Here is a 24,493-nt window from a genome sequence, read left to right as displayed (position 1 = left end):
ATATTTTTGGGGAATTTTATTGTGAAAAATCATCAATAGCGTTAATATTATACACTGTATACTCACCAAAATCATGCTACACAACAAGGGTCACCTGATAATCATACTACAACAGTGATTTCATGGGGAAAAAAAGTTTGCATATTTTTGGGAAATTTATTGTGAAAAATCGTCAATAGCGTTAATATTATACACTGTAGGATGACCAAAATCATGCTACACAACAATGGTCACCTGATAATCATACTACAACAGTCATTTCAGAAAAAAAATTGCATATTTTTGGGGAATTTTATTTTAAAATGTCGTCAATAGCGTTAATATTATACACTGTAGGATGACCAAAATCATGCTACACAACAAGGGTCACCTGATAATCATACTACAACAGTCATTTCAAAAAAAAAAGTTTTTGCATATTTTTGGGGAATTTTATTGTGAAAAATCATCAATAGCGTTAATATTATACACTGTATACTCACTAAAATCATGCTACACAACAAGGGTCACCTGATAATCATACTACAACAGTCATTTCATAAAATAAATAAATCTTTTTGCATATTTTTGGGGAATTTTATTGTGAAGAATTGTCAATAGCGTTAATATTATACACTGTAGGATGACCAAAATCATGCTACACAACAAGGGTCACCTGATAATCACACTACAACAGTTATTTCAGGAAAAAAAAATTGCATATTTTTGGGGAATTTTATTTTGAAATATCGTCAATAGCGTTAATATTATACACTGTATACTCACCAAAATCATGATACACAACAAGGATCACCTGATAATCATACTACAACAGTGATTTCATGAGGGAAAAAAGTTTGCATATTTTTGGGGAATTTTATTGTGAAAAATCATCAATAGCGTTAATATTATACACTGTAGTATGACCAAAATTATGATACACAACAAGGGTCACCTGATAATCAGACTACAACAGTTATTTCATAAAAAATATTTTTGCATATTTTTGGGGAATTTTATTGTGAAAAATCGTCAATACCGTTAATATTATACACTGTAGGATGACCAAAATCATGCTACACAACAAGGGTCACCTGATAATCATACTACAACAGTCATTTCAGAAAAAAAAAAAATCTTTTTGCATATTTTTGGGGAATATTATTGTGAAAAATCGTCAATAGCGTTAATATTATACACTGTATACTCACCAAAATCATGCTACACAAAAAGGGTCACCTGATAATCATACTACAAAAGTCATTTCAGGAAAAAAAAAATTGTATATTTTTGGGGAATTTTATTGTGAAATATCATCAATAGCGTTAATATTATGCACTGTAGGATGGCCAAAATCATGATACACATTAAGGGTCACCTGATAATCATACTACAACAGTGATTTCAGAAAAAAAAACTTTTTGCATATTTTTGGGGAATTTTATTGTGAAAAATCGTCAATAGCGTTAATATTATGCACTGTAGGATGACCAAAATCATGCTTCACAACAATGGTCACCTGATAATCATACTACCACAGTTATTTCATTAAAAAAAAAGTTTGCATATTTTTGGGTAATTTTATTTTGAAATATCGTCAATAGCGTTAATATTATGCACTGTAGGATGACCAAAATCATGCTACACAACAAGGGTCACCTGATAATCATACTACAACAGTTATTTCAGGAAAATGTGTTTTTGCATATTTTTGGTTAATTTTATTGTGAAAAATCGTCAATAGCGTTAATATTATACACTTTATACTCACCAAAATCATGCTACACAACAAGGGTCACCTGATAATCATACTACAACAGTTATTTAAGGGGGAAAAAAAGTTTGCATATTTTTGGGGAAATTTATTGTGAAAAATCGTCAATAGCGTTAATATTATACAGTGTAGGATGACCAAAATCATGCTACACAACAATGGTCACCTGATAATCATACTACAACAGTTATTTCAGAAAAAAAAATTGCATATTTTTGGGGAATTTTATTTTAAAATATCGTCAATAGCGTTAATATTATACACTGTAGGATGACCAAAATCATAATACACAACAAGGGTCACCTGATAATCGTACTACAACAGTCATTTCAGAAAAAAATATCTTTTTGCATATTTTTGGGGAATTTTATTGTGAAAAATCGTCAATAGCGTTAATATTATACACTGTATACTCACCAAAATCATGCTACACAACAATGGTCACCTGATAATCATACTACAACAGTTATTTCAGGGGGAAAAATTGCATATTTTTGGGGAAATTTATTGTGAAAAATCATCAATAGCGTTAATATTATACACTGTATACTCACCAAAATCATGCTACACAACAAGGGTCACCTGATAATCATACTACAACAGTAATTTCAGGGGAAAAAAAAGTTTGCATATTTTTGGGGAATATTATTGTGAAAAATCATCAATAGCGTTAATATTATACACTGTATACTCACCAAAATCATGCTACACAACAAGGGTCACCTGATAATCATACTACAACAGTTATTTCATGAGGGAAAAAAGTTTGCATATTTTTGGGGAATTTTATTGTGAAAAATCATCAATAGCGTTAATATTATACACTGTAGTATGACCAAAATTATGATACATAACAAGGGTCACCTGATAATCAGACTACAACAGTTATTTCAGAAAAAAAAAAATTGTATATTTTTGGGGAATTTTATTGTGAAATATCGTCAATAGCGTTAATATTATGCACTGTAGGATGACCAAAATCATGATACACATTAAGGGTCACCTGATAATCATACTACAACAGTGATTTCAGAAAAAAAAACTTTTTGCATATTTTTGGGGAATTTTATTGTGAAAAATCGTCAATAGCGTTAATATTATGCACTGTAGGATGACCAAAATCATGCTTCACAACAATGGTCACCTGATAATCATACTACAACAGTTATTTCAGGAAAATGTGTTTTTGCATATTTTTGGGTAATTTTATTTTGAAAAATCGTCAATAGCGTTAATATTATACACTGTAGGATGACCAAAATTATGATACACAACAAGGGTCACCTGATAATCATACTACAACAGTTATTTCATTAAAAAAAAAGTTTGCATATTTTTGGGGAATTTTATTTTGAAATATCATCAATAGCGTTAATATTATACACTGTAGGATGACCAAAAACATTATACACAACAATGGTCACCTGATAATCATACTACAACAGTCATTTCAGAAAAAAAAAAATCTTTTTGCATATTTTTGGGGAATATTATTTTGAAAAATCGTCAATAGCGTTAATATTATACACTGTAGGATGACCAAAAACATTATACACAACAATGGTCACCTGATAATCATACTACAACAGTCATTTCAGAAAAAAAAAAATCTTTTTGCATATTTTTGGGGAATATTATTTTGAAAAATCGTCAATAGCGTTAATATTATACACTGTATACTCACCAAAATCATGATACACAACAAGGGTCACCTGATAATCACACTACAACAGTCATTTCAGGAAAAAAAAATTGTATATTTTTGGGGAATTTTATTGTGAAATATCGTCAATAGCGTTAATATTATGCACTGTAGGATGACCAAAATCATGATACACATTAAGGGTCACCTGATAATCATACTACAACAGTGATTTCAGAAAAAAAAACTTTTTGCATATTTTTGGGGAATTTTATTGTGAAAAATCGTCAATAGCGTTAATATTATGCACTGTAGGATGACCAAAATCATGCTTCACAACAATGGTCACCTGATAATCATACTACAACAGTTATTTCAGGAAAATGTGTTTTTGCATATTTTTGGGTAATTTTATTTTGAAAAATCGTCAATAGCATTAATATTATACACTGTAGGATGACCAAAATTATGATACACAACAAGGGTCACCTGATAATCATACTACAACAGTTATTTCATTAAAAAAAAAGTTTGCATATTTTTGGGGAATTTTATTTTGAAATATCGTCAATAGCGTTAATATTATACACCGTATACTCACCAAAATCATGCTACACAACAAGGGTCACCTGATAATCATACTACAACAGTTATTTCAGGAAAATGTGTTTTTGCATATTTTTGGGTAATTTTATTGTGAAAAATCGTCAATAGCGTTAATATTATACACTGTAGGATGACCAAAATCATGATACACAACAAGGGTCACCTGATAATCATACTACAACAGTTATTTAAGGGGGAAAAAAAGTTTGCATATTATTGGGGAATTTTATTGTGAAAAATCGTCAATTGCGTTAATATTATACACCGTATACTCACCAAAATCATGATACACAACAAGGGTCACCTGATAATCATACTACAACAGTCATTTCAGAAAAAAAACTTTTTGCATATTTTTGGGGAATTTTATTGTGAAATATCATCAATAGCGTTAATATTATACACTGTAGGATGACCAAAATTATGATACACAACAAGGGTCACCTGATAATCATACTACAACAGTTATTTCAGAAAAAAAACTTTTTGCATATTTTTGGGGAATTTTATTGTGAAAAATCGTCAATAGCGTTAATATTATACACTGTATACTCACCAAAATCATGCTACACAACAATGGTCACCTGATAATCATACTACAACAGTTATTTCAGGAAAAAAAAAATTGCATATTTTTGGGGAATTTTATTTTGAAATATCATCAATAGCGTTAATGTTATACACTGTAGGATGACCAAAATTATGATACACAACAAGGGTCACCTGATAATCGTACTACAACAGTCATTTCAGAAAAAAAACTTTTTGCATATTTTTGGGGAATTTTATTGTGAAATATCATCAATAGCGTTAATATTATACACTGTAGGATGACCAAAATTATGATACACAACAAGGGTCACCTGATAATCATACTACAACAGTCATTTCAGAAAAAAAACTTTTTGCATATTTTTGGGGAATTTTATTGTGAAAAATCGTCAATAGCGTTAATATTATACACTGTATACTCACCAAAATCATGCTACACAACAATGGTCACCTGATAATCATACTACAACAGTTATTTCAGGAAAAAAAACAATTACAAATTTTTGGGGAATTTTATTTTGAAATATCGTCAATAGCGTTAATTTTATACACTGTAGGATGACCAAAATCATGATACACAACAAGGGTCACCTGATAATCATACTACAACAGTCATTTCAGAAAAAAAAACTTTTTGCATATTTTTGGGGAATTTTATTGTGAAAAATCATCAATAGCGTTAATATTATACACTGTATACTCACCAAAATCATGCTATACAACAATGGTCACCTGATAATCATACTACAACAGTTATTTCAGAAAATTTTGTAGTCAAAATTGGTCAATAGTCTACCTTACTACTAGTACGATAGGAAAGAGACATTTTCCATACATGTCATGTATTATAATTAGATACAGGCCAGCTGACAGTCTTGCCTGGGCCCGGGAAGAGATAAACTTAGATGGGCCCCCACGCACCCGGATTTCTCATTTTCCCTTGCTCTTCCTCTCCTCTTCTCTCCTCTGCTCTTCCTCTCCTCTCCTCAGTGTTGGGGAAGCTACTTTGCAAGCTTAGCTTGTAAAACTACATGTAGTTCAGCCTGACAGTAGTTTGAACAAACTACCCCTGGAGAAATGTAGTTTGTAAAACTACAGCTAAAAAAAGTAGCTTTAGCAACTACTAATACTCATTATACTCATTTAACTCAGCGTTAAATAAATCAACATGTGGTTTATATGAAACTAAATATAATAGCCTACAAAAAAATTCACATGCCAGCAGAAATATGCCTCTCAACTCAGTTTTATTTTTTTAAAGAAAAAAAGCTGGTCAACATACTGTAGGTTCACCATAGACATGTTGGGTAATCTAAAGAGAAAATGAAAATCCTACCCCAATACCCACATGTAAATCAGAAATGTAAATCAGTCTACAAAAAATGTAATAAAAAACCCAAAGAGGCAGACATATTCTAGATCGGTGTGTCTTCAACAACAATGTTGGTATGTCATGACATGATTCATGCCTTTTTTCAAAAAAATGTTTTAATTAACATTTATATTATATAGGTCTTTTTTTAATAAAAAATATTTCATGTGCAGGTGGTCGAGTGGTTAGAGCACATGCCATATACGCTGCTAAATAAAGGCGTCCATGCCAACAAAAATATTTCATGTTATTGACCAAAATTGTAGTTTGTAAATTGAGTAGTTAAACTACAAAAAAATGACCCAAAAAGTAGTTGAAATACTTGACGCAGCACAACATATGAATGTAGTTTAACTACCAGCAAGTTACAGCTAATTGTAGTTAAGCTATGTAGTTCAACTACATGTAGTTTAAGTCTCCCCAACACTGCCTCTCCTCTGCTCTTCCTACTCCTACTCTATCAGACTCGGTCATTTTAGTTGGCCATGATGCAGGATCGCTGAAATTAAATGTCTGATCAGTCGCTGATCCATCCTGCTCAGACTCTCTGCGGGGGGCAGCGTGCCCCTCCCGCTCCACTGTGACTCTCTTCTCTCTCACCGGTGACTCTGTCCCTCCGTTGCTGGGCAGCTCTCCCGCATCACTCTCTCGGTCACCTGACTGTAGCTGGATCTCTCTCCTCTCTGACGGAGCTAGCGAACTCAACTGTTTCTGTCAAAGATAACGTGTTGTGTGTCAGGCTTTTATACAAGCTAATGGACGTTAACATTAGAGCTGACCTGTTAGGTTACGTTACAAGGCTGCCGGTAAACGTTGGCTGCGCTGTTTCTTACCTTGCTCTACGTTGACTTTACTAGTTCCAGCTTCACCGTCACCACCTTTTTAAAAAATATTTGTTTAGAAAATCTCTAAGGCCTCTATTTTCTTTTTCTTCTCTTCTTCTCTTTTCTATACTTTTCTGAGCACCGGGCTTGGGCTGACCGGACATTTTTAGCGTACTGAACTTCAAATGACAACATCAAATTTTGATCAGTGGCCAAACCATTTTTGTGTTGGGGGTGGGGGGGTTCTTGACCACTATTTCAAGAGCGATTAGGAAGAAAACAATTAAAAGCTTTTATGTAACTCAAATATTACACATCTTTTCCACAGATAGGCCTATTTTGAAAAATTATTCCATAATTTAATGTGGGCCCAGTTCTGCCCCCCCCCCCTACCCTGGGCCCGGGACAACAGACCCGTTTGTCCCCCCCTATCGGCGGGCGTGACCACTACTACTACAACTACTATTACTACTACTACTATTACTACTAATACTACTATTACCAGTACTACTACTACTACTACTATTACTACTACTACTATTACTACTACTACTACTACTACTATTAATACTATTACCAGTACTACTACTACTACTATTACCAGTACTACTACTACTACTACCAGTACTACTACCACTACCACTACTTCTACTGCTGCTGCTAATAATAATGATAATAATGATAATAATATAACAATAAATAAAACAATATAATATAAAAAACAATAAAAAAAACGAGGATGACGATCATGATGACGTAGTAAAATTAAAAACTAGGAAAAAGTTATTTAAAAAAGACGATAAAATTGATAGGATTCAACAATGTCCATACTGATGATAGCTGTAACACACACTAGGGTTTAGGCATTTCAGTGGTGGTGGTCAGAGGACATAAGGACCTAAAAACATCTGGATGCCTGTTGCTTTAAATCTAGTTGACTCAGTATGAATGTAGTCTAACTAGTTGATGTCTAAAGTCACACAGAGAACTGTCAAATATTTGTTGTGCTGAACTTATTCAGTACAAAGCGTTAGCTAGTTCCTGTTGCTAGCAGGTTAGCCAGAGATCAATATATTAAAGTTAGAAACAATGAAATGTTTCCCCTATATGTTTGCACTCCTTAGCCTATTAAATGCTATAATGGAGAAAAATGGCCAGGACAGTATATGGATTATATAGCAATATATGCAATTATTGAGCTTTATGTGGATTTTGATACATGTTAGACAAAATAAAATAAACAACAAAGATTGTATTAGGATTTAGGCCCAACTGAGTCGCCACACACACATTTAGGAGATCAGAGAAAAATAAAAATCTCACTCACCCCAGTGTCTTTCCCCCCCTGCTGTCCTCTCTCACGGAACGCTGACTGAGGAATATTTCGGCTGCGGTGGCAACTCTGTGCTTAATTAGAAGAAAGGAGTGTTTCTTCACCTGTAGCCAAGCGACGGCTTTTCATCTGCGGAAGAATTAGTGCCAGTGGATTTTTACAGAGGGAAACGCTGATTCCAACAGCTGCTTTATTATCCCAGGTTAATGCTCACAGCTGAGGAGTTTAAATATGACAAGTGTACACACTCATCACACACACACACACGGTGACATGCGGGAACACACTCACTGTACACAATGACATGTGTATAAACATACATTTAGAACCTGTGATGAAGCTGCCAGTGTTGGTTTATTTTGAATCATATATGTTTAAATTAGTCTAGTGAATTCTCTCTTTTTCTTCAATTACACACATCACACATCCACGGAGGATAAGACAGTCAATATTTTCAAAAGAAGCTGATGAAAAAGGGCAGGAAGAGAGAGAGAAAGGTGAAAAGAGAGAAGTGGCATATGAATGTGAACTGAGTGACAGGCGGTGTAAAGTGTGGATGGTATTTAATTAAAGTCATTAGACCTCTCACACTGCTGTCAGAAGCTGCTTACAGCCTGCCACCTCTCTTCTCCTCTCCTCCTCTTGTCTTAATCTCTCCATCTTGTCTTCTATTTTCTTCCTTTCTCCACTCCTCCTTCCCTCTTTTCAACTCTATACATGTCCTCCCTCATGCTCCTCTCTTTTCTCATCTCATCGTGTCCCTCTCTTCTATGTCTTTTCATCTAGCAAAACAATAAATTCATGGTAATAAAGTACCAAAAACTACACGTTATCAATCCACACACACACACACACACACACACACACACACACACACACACACACACACACACACACACACACACCTACCTACCTACCTACCTACCTACCTACCTGAAAGGTCAGCATCTCATCTTGTATCTCTTTCATTTGTCTCTGCAGAGCAAAATTCATTCTTTCCAACTTCTAATCACTTGTGTGGACGACCGCCTTTGTGTGTGTGTGTGTGTGTGTGTGTGTGTGTGTGTGTGTGTGTGTGTGTGTGTGTGTGTGTGTGTGTGTGTGTGTGTGTGTGTGTGTGTGTGTGTGACGAAGTGAACACAGCTCATTAAGATACTGATGGCCTTGCAGCAGACCTTGCGGCCAGCCTGCCTCTGCTTTATTAATAGACACTCTGTTTAAAGGTTTTGCAGCTGTGTGTGTGTGTGTGTGTGTGTGTGTGTGTGTGTGTGTGTGTGTGTGTGTGTGTGTGTGTGTGTGTGTGTGTGTGTGTGTGTGTGTGTGTGTGTGTGTGTGTGTGTGTGTGTGTGTGTGTGTGTGAGAGAGAGAGAAAGAGAAACATTGATTGTGTTTCAGTGTGTGTTCACCTTGTGTGTATTAATGTATCTTTCCTTAAGGTGTGTATGTTAGGTGTCTTCTTTGTGTGAATCCATTGTGTGTTGTCTCCTCACTTCTCTTCTCTCCTCTCTGTGACTGCAGCCATTTCCTGTCAGCAGATCTGTCTCTACGGTGCGTTGCGCTGAACATATAACAACTTTATTATTACTCAGGGGAGTTTAGATGTTAAAATGTCTCCACTTTTCTCAGACCTCACCCTGAGGCCACACAGACCTCCCGCCGTCTGAAGAGTGTAGATAAGACGACGTGCATGTTGAGGAAACAAAAGCTGTGTGGGATGGATGTGGCAGCACAGGGCAGCTTAGGATCATAGTCATAGTTGAGATGAATGTGTGTAGTGAGGATTTACTCATGAAGATGTTTAGCTTGTCAGACTTGATTGTACTGCTGATGCTCTAGTGGGAGTCTGCAAAGAAGAGGTCCTCCCCAATATCTGAGGGATTGTGACTTTTAAATAGGTGCAGTCCACCAGCCGTTAAATGGGTTAATGAGTAATGAATGAAAAACTTCTACATCATTTTTTTGGTTAAAAATATTTGCATTTAATTGGCTGGCAGCAGGGTGATTATAGTTTTGAAATCTTCATTAGTTTTTATTTTTATTTAGTTTTTCAGTTTGTTTTTTGTTTTTTTTTATCTCAGTTTAGTTTTAGTTAGTTTAGTGATTAGTAGTTTTATTTTTATTTTTATTTTAAGGAATTGGCTCATTTTGGTTTAGTTTTTATTTAATTATTTTGGTTTGGTTTTTCAGGTATCTGCCTGGATCTTTAGCCATTTCGACAAAAAAAACGTAAATTGCAAGTTAAGCATCTTCTTGCGTGTTTTACGGCAGCCGGCATCTGCTATGATGTCATCTACTGGAACTGGTAGTTATCTAAAGAAGTCAAACTGAACAGGACAAAATAAAAATGGAGGGAAAAAACAAAACAACAACAAAATCAAAGCTGATATTATCTACAGTTCAGTTTCATTTTAGTTACATAAAAACATAAAAATTAAAATGATAGTTTTTTAAAAAGTGAAAAAACTATCATTTTAATTTTTATGTCAGTTAACTAAATTATTTTTTCACTGCTAGTCTTAGTTTTAGTTAACTATAATAAACCTGGTTGGCAGATGTTTTCTATGTGTATAAAAAAATCATAGTTCTCATGTCATGATTTTAACCACTTTACTAAATCTACTATACACTAAAATTATACTAAACTGCAATTGTGCTTCATGCCACATTACCAGTGAACTTAGCAGTGATATGGACCTAATCAAGGGTTAAACTCACTACAAATTAAAAAATATATAACAGTTTGAACACAGCCCCTCTTTTCCCCCCGTTGTATAAATGTCATAAAACCCTTCAAGGTGTCCTAATAAAGAGGAAGTGCTATCACACTAAAGCATTATCACTTTCTTACAGCACACTTTAAAGGCATTTAAGACCAAAGAGATGCATAAACAAATGTATTACAGGATTGAGAGAACCTCATTATAATGTAAATGTGAAGTGCTCCAAGTGGATAAAACAAGAGAACAAAATATTAGTCATAACACTTAAAACATACTGGAATTAATTAGAAAAAGGTCTCCTGAGTCAAGTGTAATCACTTCATCTCTTCATATACCAGCTCATTTAATGTATCAGCAGTGGAAACATATTTTATCTACACTGGTGCATATTTTTTATACCGTAGACATCTGTCAGATTTTTTCCTGATGTTGTAACTAAGTGCCATCAATCTGAACCGGTCCGCCACCGCTATCAATCTTAAATGAGGCTCACAGCCAAGTGACAGCTGCCATAAAGTTACACACTGACTGGACGAATGCTTATCAATCAAAACAGAGCTGAAGAATTAGGGAAGGTAAAAAACTTGACACCGCTTTAACTCATGAGTTTATCTAACTTTAGACATCAGAAGGCAGTCATAAAATTGATTTTTACCACACAATTTATTTGTTTTGTTCTAATTCAGTAAAGCACGATGAAAAATGGGAATGCATATTACAGGGATCTAAACACTACAGGTTATAAAATAATTTTAAAAATTGTCTCTGAGGGAGTAAATACATTCAAAATGGCAAAACTCAAAAATCCACAGTGCATCTTAAAGGTTATGGTGTTAAAGTTAAAATTAGTCATGTTAACACATATTAAGTGTAACGTTATATGAAATGAAGTTGATGCAGCGTCCCCACAAGTAACAAAAAATTGCATGTTTGTGTGTGTGTGTGTTCCAGTGAAGGTTCAGAAATCGGACCACCCCCACTCCTGGGACCCCTGTGTGAACTACTGTCACCCTCCCAACTCCACCCTCTGCAACACAAGCTCCACCCTAAACAAGTCGTGGACCGCCTCCAACAACAACACCATCAACAGCCTCGACTACTGCAAGTGTAAGAGGACAAAGCTGTCTGTCTGTGATCTGACTGAGACTGAGGCCACTGGTCGTAGCTTCATTCATGCATTACTTCCTCTTCTCATTTGATTTTAATCACTGCTATTAATTCCTCATTTTTATTCAGGCTGAATTTGCACAAAACTTGGATGGAGGTTTAGTCATGTGTCGGGGAAGACTCATTCAAATTGAGTGTGGCTTGTCATCAAAAGTCGATTTTTATAACATCATCAAACTTGGTGTGCCAATATACGGACAGATGGAGAGACAAATCATCATCTTATATTTGGTTATGTCTGGTTTAGAGGCAAATGTTTCCAAAATATAAAGACCACTTAACAAATAATGTTAAATGGTTGAGAGATGAGATACTGATGTTCAGATAATGGGCTCTGAACAAATAAATGTCATAGGGCTTCACGGACATTTTATCTTTCTGTGTATTTAATCTTTCACTCTTCATGTCTTGATGTCTATCATTTTTATACTTCCCCCTCTTTACTCATTATTTTAAACATCCACTTACATACTTATGTCTACTTTTCCCCTCTAAATCTGCTTTATTTGAATATTTAATCTCCTCCCTTTCTTCCAAAGAATGGCAGTAATATTGCATCTTTTCTCTCTCACTCTCTCTCTCTCTCTCTCTCTCTCTCTCTCTCTCTCTTTCTCTCTCTCTCTCTCTCTCTCTCTCTCTCTCTCTCTCTCTCTCTCTCTCTCTCCTCTCTCTCTCTCTCTCTCTCTCTCTCTCTCTCTCTCCTCTCTCTCTCTCTCTCTCTCTCTCTCGCTCCTCTCTGAAGCCTTGGTGTCGGCCAGTTTCTCTCCCGGGTCTACGACCACGTCGGGCCCCAGCAGCCAGAGCTCCAGCACCCTGCCCAGGCCTACAGTTCCCATGAGTCCAAGAAACTCGCTGCTCAAACGACGACAGAGAAAGAAAGAACACAAAAGCTCCTGTAAGCTCCATATGCATGTCTGTCTGTACCATGACGCAAGTTTCCTGAAAAGAAACGAGTAATTAAGAGTCAATCTTGTGTGTGTGCTCAGTGTCCCTTGCATCCAGTTCGGTGGGTCCAGGCGGTCAGGTGGTTCACGTAGAGACCAGTGAGGTCACCCTAACAGGTGACCCGCTTAATGGCTTCGGTGTCCAGCTGCAAGGAGGCATATTTGCCACCGAAACACTATCTGCACCCCCGCTCATCAGATTCATAGAGCCCGACAGCTCTGCAGAGAGGTGAACACACACATCTGCACACATCTTCACACACTCATATACACACAATGACATGTTTGGAGATAGCAACATGAATAAAGTGCACATCATCAAAATTGCAGTTTCTAGTTTAACATGTATTAAAATACATACGAGGATACAATCCTTGTGTTTCATTAAATAGACAAAAGAAAAGGCAATAAAATACTGATGTATGAAAAATTAAAGTTTCTAAACTTTAGAACATTTATAATTGAAAGTTTAAAATATTGATGACACACTTTCTGATACATTTTTCAGTGGGTTTTTTTGGTGCCTTTTATAATATGTATACAAATTGAGCATCGTATTTTATTCTATCAGGCTTATCTCCTTTTTTTGCATGTTGAACTTTATGCTGCAAAGTTAGTAATAAGCCAGATAAATGATATAGTGTGAAAGTGTGAAGACTTGAAATGAAAGCCAGAAATAATCTTGTCTTGAGTTGACATTACTAATATTATTAATATTACAGATAAATCATTCTATTGGAATCACAAAACCTCAAATTATCTATGAAGTAGCCAATTAATGTCCTCGCAAGTATGGTGAAGTGTGTGTGTGTATATGTTCTTTCAAAGAGTTACAGTCTTTAGTGCTTATGTAGTACAGCTACACAAATGGCTCTCTGTGTGTGTGTGTGTGTGTGTGTGTGTGTGTGTGTGTGTGTGTGTGTGTGTGTGTGTGTGTGTGTGTGTGTGTGTGTGTGTGTGTGTGTGTGTGTGTGTGTGTGTGTGTGTGTGTGTGTGTGCGCCTCTGACTTTAACGTTGCATTATCAGCCTTATTTAGCTTCCCTGTGTGTGTTTGAATGTGTGGGAGTGTGTGAGACCGATGTCGCCGGTGTAGTAACAGCTCTGCTTGGCTCAGTGTTATGTGCGCTTGTATGAACGTATTTAAACACGTACATGAGCGTAGGTTGGGTTTTCTAAATGTCACCATGGATGTGTGTGTGTGTTTGTGTTCCTAGCTGCACTGTAGTTCATTGATATGTGTTCATAACTTCACTTAAGTTTCTCTGTATGAATTAGAGGTGGAGCTGAATCCAAATATGGTATCTGGCGTGTGTGTGTGTGTGTGTGTGTGTGTGTGTGTGTGTGTGTGTGTGTGTGTGTGTGTGTGTGTGTGTGTGTGTGTGTGTGTGTGTACCGTAACATTAACTGTTAACTTAGGCAATGTACATATTCACAATGTCCACACAGGCATTTATTAGTTTAGAGTGTAGTTTATTAGTTTGAATGGTAATTAGGAACTGAATATCAGTTTTGACATTATTTCCTTTTCAATGATATTAATAGTTATCCATGTTTATTGCTGGATTTCTGAAAACCATAAGCCAATATTATATTTAAGTGTTGCGCCTATTTATGCTTTTATTTGAGTAGAAATGCAAATACAAATAATTTTGCTGCCTAAACAAATGCAAATACAAATATTGGGCTTGCTGCATATCCCTAGTATGAATCCTCAATTGTGTCTGCATTTGTTTGTGTGTGTGTGTGTGTGTGTGTGTGTGTGTGTGTGTGTGTGTGTGTGTGTGTGTGTGTGTGTGTGTGTGTGTGTGTGTGTGTGTGTGTGTGTGTGTGTGTGTGTGTGTGTGTGTGTGTGTGTGTGTGTGTGTGTGTGTGTGTGTGTGTGTATTGATGTTGCCGTCATATTAACAGCTTCTCTAAGTGCTGGGTGTGTTTCTGCACCCCGAGGCCACTCTCTTGTCTCCATTGGCGCCCACACTAACAGCACTAATTACCTACCTTCCCCTCACCCACGCTGGAGGAATCGATAAGTACCTTACTTTCCGCTTGACAGGGTGAATCCAAATAAACCCCTTTACACCACCCTGAAACACATTTAACCACAACTAACAGTTGTTAAAACCATAAGTCTTGTGTGTGGCGGTGACCAACGAGGATGTCCTCCTTTTTAGGTTTTAACTTGTAATTATCCTGCATTAGTGCTGCTAATGCTTTTTCCCCCCTCTCTCTCTCTTTTTCTTTGTTTCAATAAATGCTCTGTGTAATTATGTTTATTGCAGCAGTACTTTGAAAACAGGAAGAAAACTGATTTTAGAGTGGAGGGAGACTTTAAATTTAACTAAACAGTTCTGGCTCTTTCAAGTATAGCCAAAAGTGCCACCTAGAAGAAATTCAAACTTCACCACTAGAAAATAAGTCTAGGTATATTCAGTCTAACATCTCAGTAAAACATGTAAAATATAACATTTTAAGTCTTAGCATAAATGGTATTTTCTGGTTTCATTTGGCTCAACTTCAATTTTCATGCACCAAAGTGAAAAATGACATTTCATTTTCATTTCATGACATGATTTTTCAGTCCACTAGATGGCACTAGTTTGTTTTCTGGTGAGGTCAGCAGATAATAATATCGCAGCAACAATATCGTATCGTGAAGCCTCTGATGATTCCCACCCCTATCGGATATTACTACCACTGCACTGAGATACTTGAGATTCACATTTTAAACGCCCAGTATAGTCGCTGTGTAGCACCAATTTCTGCCAGGAGACATTTAAAAGTGTCATCACTGTGTTTCACTTTTACAGCAAAGACAAATAATGTAAAAAGAAAACTCAGGAAAAAAAAAAAAGAAGTGGAAAGACATATTAATGAGTAAATCTGCAACAAAAAATGAGAAATGGAGGGGGCAGTGAGATAGAGACAAGAGTCTTGGCAGGCTATTTAATCCTCAGTAGACCATAATGAAGATGCCTGACTGTATATTAATACAGGTCACCCACTCAGGCTTAATGGAGGATACATCAAGTGTGCGTGTGTGTGTGTGTGTGCGAGTGTGTGTGTGTGTGTGTGTGTGTGTGTGTGTGTGTGTGTGTGTGTGTGTGTGTGTGTGTGTGTGTGTGTGTGTGTGTGTGTGTGTGTGTGTGTGTGTGTGTGTGTGTTGACAGAGAAAATGCTCAGTGTCTCGCACCCGCAGGGCAGCAACTGCAGGAGGGTGAGGCCAAGTTAAAGTGAGACAAATCACATCTTCATTATCTTCTGTCTGTAGTCTCCTTTGGGTTAGAGGAGGAAAACTACTAATCACTTAGTAGTATTTAGTGGCTCTTTTTAGTTCAGTGCACAAATTCTAAACCGCAGTCATAACTTTTGACCCTCACAACTATACAAAAGTAAAGTACAGCCTTTGTGAGGCAGACTGCTGTTAGAATCACACTGTGTATACTTTCATTAAAGCATTGAATACACTGACTTTGCTGTTGTGTAGATCCATAACCAGGTAAACAAATTACCGGCTTTGAAACCTCTAATTCTCTCCGATATCGATCTTACTCATCTCTGTGATAAATGACAAAAGTCAAACACATCACCTAACTTCGCCTTTTTTCATTAGCTTTGATTTGACTCAGAGATCAGATGAGTCCACTAGCTTGTCCTGGTGCAGCTTTCTACACATGATTAGTGGTATTAGCTATACCTACTGTAACATTTAATTCATGTATTTTCATTTAAAAATGTAATTATGTGTCCTATATAGAAGTAAAGACGGTCTTTTTTTTAGTCTATAAAATGTACAGAGCAGTCAAACTTAATGTGTCCAATTGATGATGTGGATATTGTGCACTGTCACGCTGTCCCGTAATTATTTCAGTCGCTAAACCGATCATAGAGCAATATGCTTTATCGCTAATGAGGAAATTCATGTCATGTAATTGTTTTTTTTGTTAATTCTTAGTTTATTTGTCTGGCTTTATTTCTGTTGGTTTTCTATGCTGGTTGTGGAGATGCCTGATTATGAATGTTTTTTTGTTCTCAGGTCTCTTAGTCTCAATGACAACATCTGATTAAGTAGTTTAAATAAAAATACATTTTCAGTGCAGCGGTAAGGCATAGAGGGGTACACAATACCCAAAACACAAAGCAATGGCTCATGTTGACGCCAAGTGAGTGCTGCTGATGATGTGTAGAGAACCTAAATCTACAGTAGCTCTGCTCTCGGGCTACTTTTCCATAAGCAAGCAAAACTTAAATAGTAGTTTCCTTATAAGCAAATAACTCATTTTTGAATCGCTTTGGACACAAATGTCTCCAAAATGAATAAATGCAAATTTAAAAGCAGCCGTTATAAATTTGCATTAAAAGGAAAAACAACTTGAGGAACATTTTAATGACGTAGAACCATAAATAATATGGACATGTTCTGTGTAAACCAAAACAAACACATTTTTATTAATTCATTATTGTCGTAGCATTCATAATGTTAAAGGAATTGCTTGTTTTTAGCCGTATTGTCTCTGGTTACAGGCTTGCTGTAAGCTCTGCCCTCTGATTGATTGTGTATAAAAACAGTGTTTTACATTTGATTGAATTGTGTGTACTACACTGCCCCCTGCTGGTCAATCTGCAGCAGCAGTAACATCATTGCACAGAGTTAAACTTAATGTAAATGAGGCATGTGGTAGACAAATGAGTGTGACTGTTTATTCAGTTGCAATTCTCTTTTCTGATGTGTTGTTTTGGACACTGTGAAGATTTAATTTGGTCAAATTTTAAGCAGAATATAGTTGCTGTATATATTTTTTTAGCTAACATTGCTGTTAGCTAGTACTTAGCATGCCTTTCCTCAGCATTTTCTCTTTCTCTAAAAGTTAGTGTGCATTGGTTTGATTCTTATTTCTGTCATCAACTTGTTCTTTTGTTGAACTGTTTTAGATTTGGGAATCTTATTACAGTTGCACTTTGTGTTTTTTGGAGGACTTAACGATACTAGCTAGTATATTGATGATAGGAATGGATTGAAACGACATCATCACTCTTAAAGTACGTTTCAAATGCACTTGATTTCACAGATTACTAAGCAAATGAAAGGTTGTGGATTTGATTCCTGGCACTAGTAATGCTCAATATATCAACATGAAAGTTAGAAACATTTCCACATTATCAATGACGGGCTTTAAATAGTCTGAATTTACAGGCACACATCTCAAATCGCTAACACACTGCTGTTTTTCCATGAAAAGATCTTCACATGATCCATGAGTTTAATAGTCACAGCTAATGTGCTTCACTTGCATTCTTCTTCTGATTTATGTAGCGAGGTAGGGAGCCAGGTTTGGGATTTCTAAATGGTGGATGTTTAATATCGGAACAACAGCACTGAAAGCCGCTGTAGCTAAAAATGGTGTGATATACAACGCAGCAGAGACTGTGAAGCTCCCTCAGGTGCCATCTCTGTATGTAAAATGAATTAAAGGGAATAAGAATATCACAGGTAGTGGGATAAAGATTATTGTACGCTTACATGCTTGAGTTTTTCTTTCCCCCTTGCGAACATTTTTGATCCAGGGGGCTAATCATGTCTAAATAGGCACATAAAATAGCTAAATGAACATGTTTTACTTCAGGTGATAGAATGCAGGGTGTGTAGAAGAAATGATATTGAGTGTACAATGTACACACTTAAGAAGAAAGCTTATGTTAATGTTTGGATAACTTTGAAAAGCCTAGTCTTACTCCACTTTGAATATGGGTCACTCAGACTGAAACAACAGCTGAACCTCAGAGGTTTTCCCTGATAAACCTGACACCTGATACCTGACAGTTTTGTCAAAACCAATTTACACACTGACACAGTTATCATCTTGAAGCCCTATCATCTTTTTAACTTCTTATAGCTAATTGTTTTGGTTTTAGGGCTCATTTCATTATCCCACAAGTAGCCAGCAGCTGTTGCTGCGAAAAAGCTGATAAGCCCAAAGGAGACAGACAAAAGACATCTCGCAGCTAAAGAACCTAATATTTTTGCTCAGGGGTGGATGGAGACCTAACTAGAGCAAAAGGGAGAGTCAATATTGGACAAACATCCAACAGGTGGACACAGGCATGACTTCAAACGAATGCTAATGCTGTGTTTCTGTTTGACACACAGTGGTTTGCTGACATTTTCACCATCTATATGGTAATAATATGTCAGAAAATATGTCAGCTTGTTGTTGAACCCCTCTGGCCCCAAGTGGCTAAATAAATCTATTAATGCAGTAAAACAGAACACTTGAGGGAAATCATCTTCATTTTAAAACTTTCAAAAGTTACTTCAATGATGGCAGTCCAGCCAGGGGAGTTTAAGTCTTTTAAGTCACGTCAATTCAAGTCAGATTTATTTGTATAGCCTTATATCACAAATCACACATTTGCCTCAGAGGGTTTTACAGTCTCGCAATACAACATTGCCTGTCTTGTCCGTCAATTTGAATAAGGTAAAACTCCCTAAAAACCCCTTTAATGGGGTACAAATAAGTACAATATATGGTTTACGCCATGTTTCACATAACCCAATCATATCAAAAACTATGTTCAAACTATAATTTATTAGTAAGACTTTGACTGACAGTGATCAGATATTAATAGAACCGAATATAAGTGTTGCAGGGATCATTAATAGGTTGAACTGTAGAGCTACAAATGGATGAAATATTAATTGGAATTAAACACCTTGTATTATTAGTTGACAGTTTTGAAGACCGCTTTGGATAGTATGCGGTCACTTTTGATTATATTAAATGTTTGGTTCTTTAGATTATCAGGTGCTTTGTTGCACATTTCACCACCACCAGTGGTATTGATGACTATTAGATTATTGTGATTCACAGATTTAGGGAAGGAGAGCTTGTGAGCTATATAGCAGGCAAAGGGAGACAGGCTCAATGATAGTCTGATAATCTATGCTGTGAGAAATTCCCTGGCTAGATACATCAATTAAACTAGCTGACCTTACATCCGCATTAACTTTAAACCTGGAGAGACCGTATCCAGTTTTACATTATAAATAATATATGAGTTAATGGAGGAGTAGTGAGTAAGGGGAAGGCATTTATAAGCATATACTCCTTCCTACTTGTTTTATTTGTTCTCTATATATTTATATGTTTTTATACTCTATGTTCGAGATCAATTCAATTACATTCAAGGCTGTTCTTGCCATGGTAACTCTCGCTGTAGGTGTGGCCTGCTGCAGGTTGGAGACCGCCTCCTGTCAATCAACGGTATCCCAACAGAAGACGGCACACTGGAGGAGGCCAATCAGCTTCTCCGAGACGCGGCGCTGACCAATAAGGTCTCACTGGATATAGAGTTCGATGTAGCAGGTTTGTTAAGTTTTTAACCAACTTACTTCTTCACTTAACTTCACTGATGAAACTCTATTATAACTAATATGTCAACTACAGGACACAGTTCATTGTGTCAGAGACCTGTTGTTAGGGTATAATCAAAGAGAGTAGTAATCACTATGTATTCCTTCTCATCTAGTATTTAGCAGTTTTGTGGAGAATGTACAAATAGACATACTGGCACACACAGGATGAACTGGTCAAACTCAGCCACTGAGAGCCTTCGTGTCAGTGCAGGCAGGGGTGGACAGAATAATTGCAGCTCTTTACTTCAGGCCATGGCCCCATTGACATGCTTTTAACCCAGTGAAAAAGTAAAGAACCACATACTATCTGACTTCCAGGCAGCGAAGCACTTAGTTCTGATGTCGGCGTAGACGAAAAAGTGGCATGCAATAAAGATAAAGGCACGGATAAAAGGTTTAATCAACTCGAGTCTCTGACAGGTGAAATTGATAAGGTGTTATTATGTTCACATTTCTGAGGTGCTTAGTATGGCGATGCAGGTTGCTAAGTTAAATTGGCATTTTTAAAAATCATGAAACCAGCAGATTTTTGCTTTTTTTTTGTTCTGGGAGCTGATTTATAACCATCATTTAAAAATACAGCTTTTCACCGAACTATGTAATAAATAAATATCTTTTCTTTTATTTATAGTACATTTTTGAATAATAAGCAGTTTCAGTTCCACAGTCTTTCACAACAGACAGTGTGCCTCCATCCTTTAAATTACACACATATATCTTCTTGTTCACGTAAACACAAAGTTTTTTTTAATGTTGTTTAATTAATTCCAAAAACCAACAGTGTGTTGAACTGCTAAAGAGGATTACCGAAAGCTTTGGGACTGTTTAATTGAAACGACAACGTGAATGTGAAGTGATCAACCCTGATGAACTTCTATAAAATCAGACAAAGACAACGTCAAATGGGTCAAAATCTGATTAAAATGATGATATATGATCTACTTTTTCTATAGTTTTGTGCAAATGATTGAAATTGATTTTTTTTTTTAACCACATGATGACACTACGAGATACTGACTGATTCTGAGCTGTGTAGCTCTCCGCGGTTACAATTATGTTGTTTTTTTTCCACGGCCTTAGTCTTGACTTTCATAATATTGCATCATCTAATGAGTGAACACAGCCGGCAAAAAAATAAAATTTGCATCTGCACAGCAAGAAAACAGAATGATTTCATACCCCAAAAATTTAATGCATCTAGTCTCCAATATTTAGATTTTATGTAGCTATGGTAACCTGTTGATCATCATGTTTGCAGTGTCAATAAATTAGAAGACCTGATCCAAACACCACATGCACTCTTCATGTTTATGCCTTGATATGGACTTGTGTTACTGGTGGTTTTTGTATTATGACTCATATAGTTAAACAGTAAGGATTTGAAGTCACTGATTGCCCCGGAGAAGAACATTTCCGAGGAGTTAAGCACAAGAGCTAAATGCCTTGTAATTACAAATGTTAAGTGTGATGCCTCTTGCATGTGTGTCTGTGTGTTTGCATTACAGAGTCAGTGGTGCCTAGCAGTGGTACTTTCCATGTCAAACTGCCGAAGAAAAGAGGAGTGGAGCTCGGGATCACCATTAGTGGTAGGAACGCACACACACACACACACACACACACGCACACACACACACACACACACACACACACACACACACACACACCAAACACTGTTCATATGATGTATTTTTTGTTTTAAAAGGCTGCTGGCACAATGTTTAAATGTCATGAGACCACCCTGTGCTTCTTTAAAAACACACACATATTTCTTATAGTGACTGTGGCCTTCAAGAAAGTTCAACCATAACTGTCAAAACTGTTTATAACACACACACATCACCAGACAACACACTGTTTTCATCAAGTCCGTTTTTCATTCTATTGACATGAAGCTCAAGCCACTGGCTAAACGTACGTTGACAACCTTCTACACATTTATGATGTTTTGATCTGGGGTTGTTTTTTTATGGTTTAGGCTGAATTAAGTTCCACTTAAAAGAAATGTTAATGCAACACCGTATATGGGTATATTTTACTCATAGTGATACTATTGTGCTTTAACTTTGTAACAATGCCCCCTTAACCCTCCTGTTGTCCTCCGGTCAAGGAAGGACAGGAGGAAGGAAAGGAAGGAAGGAAGGAAGGAAGGAAGGAAGGAAGGAAGGAAGGAAGGAAGGACAGAAAGAAAGGAGTAAGGATGGAGGGAAGAAGGAAGGAAGGAAGGAAGGAAGGAAGGAAAGAAGGAAGGAAGGAAGGAAGGAAGGAAGGAAGGAACGAAGGAAGGAAGGAAGGAAGGAAGGAAGGAAGGAAGGAAGGAAGGAAGGAAGGACAGAAAGAAAGGAGTAAGGATTGAGGGAAGAAGGAAGGAAGGAAAGGAGTAAGGAGGGAGGTAGGAAGGAAGGAAAGAAAAGAGTAAGGAAGGAAGGAAGGAAAGGAGTAAGGAGGGAGTGAGGAAGGAAGGAAGGGAGGAAAGGAGTAAGAAGGAAGGAGGTAAGGAAAGAAGGAAGGAAGGAAGGAAAGAAAGAAAGGAGTAAGGAGGGAGGAAGGAATGAAGGAAGGAGGGAAGGAAGGAAAGAAAGGAGTAAGGATTGAGGGAAGAAGGAAGGAAGGAAAGGAGTAAGGAGGGAGGTAGGAAGGAAGGAAAGAAAAGAGTAAGGAAGGAAGGAAGGAAAGGAGTAAGGAGGGAGTGAGGAAGGAAGGAAGGAAGGGAGGAAAGGAGTAAGAAGGAAGGAGGTAAGGAAAGAAGGAAGGAAGGAAGGAAAGAAAGAAAGGAGTAAGGAGGGAGGAAGGAATGAAGGAAGGAGGGAAGGAAGGAAAGAAAGGAGTAAGGATTGAGGGAAGAAGGAAGGAAGGAAAGGAGTAAGGAGGGAGGTAGGAAGGAAGGAAAGAAAAGAGTAAGGAAGGAAGGAAGGAAAGGAGTAAGGAGGGAGTGAGGAAGGAAGGAAGGAAGGGAGGAAAGGAGTAAGAAGGAAGGAGGTAAGGAAAGAAGGAAGGAAGGAAGGAAAGAAAGGAGTAAGGAGGGAGGAAGGAAGGAGGGAAGGAAGGAAGGAAAGGAGTAAGATGGAAGGAAGGAAGGAAGGAAGGAAGGAAAGAAGGAAGGAAGGAAGGAAGGAAGGAAAGAAAGGAGTAAGGAGGGAGGAAGGAAGGAAGGAAGGAAGGAAGGAAGGAAGGAAGGAAGGAAGGAAGGAAGGAAGGAAGGAAGGAAGGAAGGAAGGAAGGAAGGAAGGAAGGAAGGAAGGAAGGAAAGAAAAAACAGTTAAAAGAGATGGGGTCAATTTGACCCGGGAGGACAACAGGAGGGTTAAACAAAGGTCCGTAAAGAAAAGGTTTCCAGGTTTAGTGTGAAAGAGCTTGATTGGCCGGCAGAGTCCTGACGTCAGCCCCATTTGGGATGAACTGGAATGCTGATTGTAAACAATGCTTTATCACTCCATATCATGGGAGGAAATCCTGGCAGACAGGTTCAAAACTCTTGTGGGAAAACCTGAAACCAGCAGAGTCGAGGCTTTTAAAGCAGTATGTTAATGCCCATGGTTTTATACAAACACATGTGTGAGTAGTGTTCAGGTGTCCACATTACCTCATTTTGCTATCCACAGAATTTTGGTAAATAATGGTGCATAAACATCTTTTTGTAAAATGTATAACTTTACACAGAGGATCCAGTATGTCGTGTTGCTGCTGCTCTGTAAGTCAAAGATTTTACTTTGATGATTGATAAAGTTATTCATCACTGTAAAGCTTTAATTCTGCTGTCCAGGGAGTGATTTACACATTGACTTCAGTGGAAATGACCTACATTCAGTGTTTAATTATCATTAGTCTGGACAGTGTGATTACTTTAGCGTGACAGTATATACTGCATTAGTAAGCAGCAGGAGCTCAGTGATAGGTAGACTGTTGAACCAGGCACATTTTAAAACATTTACAGTTAAGCTATATAAATATAAATACAGAAGTAGGTAATGCAAAGATTGAGAAGTGCTTTTATGACCGGAGAACTGCTGAGATAATGGGTCGGGTGCTGCTAAAACGTCGGGCAGATTGCAGTAAAGCAACCCTCTCAGCCACTATTAGCCACTAGTTTTACAAGACTGCAGATGAAGTGTTACCGAGTAAATGTGTGAAACTGTGACAATGTGAAACTGAACATTTCTCAGGAACTGTGTAA

General features: G+C 37.0%; 1 protein-coding gene across 1 annotated transcript in view; it reads left to right on the top strand.

Annotated features, from left to right (window-relative positions):
• LOC134004669 (glutamate receptor-interacting protein 2-like) overlaps positions 1 to 24,493 on the top strand; it is a 219,361-nt gene that overhangs the window by 179,675 nt on the left and 15,193 nt on the right. The window contains exons 10-14 of the mRNA XM_062444029.1: positions 11,754 to 11,909; positions 12,712 to 12,864; positions 12,956 to 13,142; positions 20,127 to 20,272; positions 21,828 to 21,908. Of these exons, the coding sequence (XP_062300013.1) occupies positions 11,754 to 11,909; positions 12,712 to 12,864; positions 12,956 to 13,142; positions 20,127 to 20,272; positions 21,828 to 21,908 (723 nt within the window). The remainder of the gene's footprint in view (positions 1 to 11,753; positions 11,910 to 12,711; positions 12,865 to 12,955; positions 13,143 to 20,126; positions 20,273 to 21,827; positions 21,909 to 24,493) is intronic.

Source organism: Scomber scombrus, chromosome 3, assembly GCF_963691925.1.
Source record: "Scomber scombrus chromosome 3, fScoSco1.1, whole genome shotgun sequence".
Lineage (NCBI taxonomy): Eukaryota > Metazoa > Chordata > Actinopteri > Scombriformes > Scombridae > Scomber > Scomber scombrus.
The sequence above is the reverse complement of the archived record's forward strand: the minus strand, read 5'-3'. Positions and strand labels throughout refer to the sequence as shown.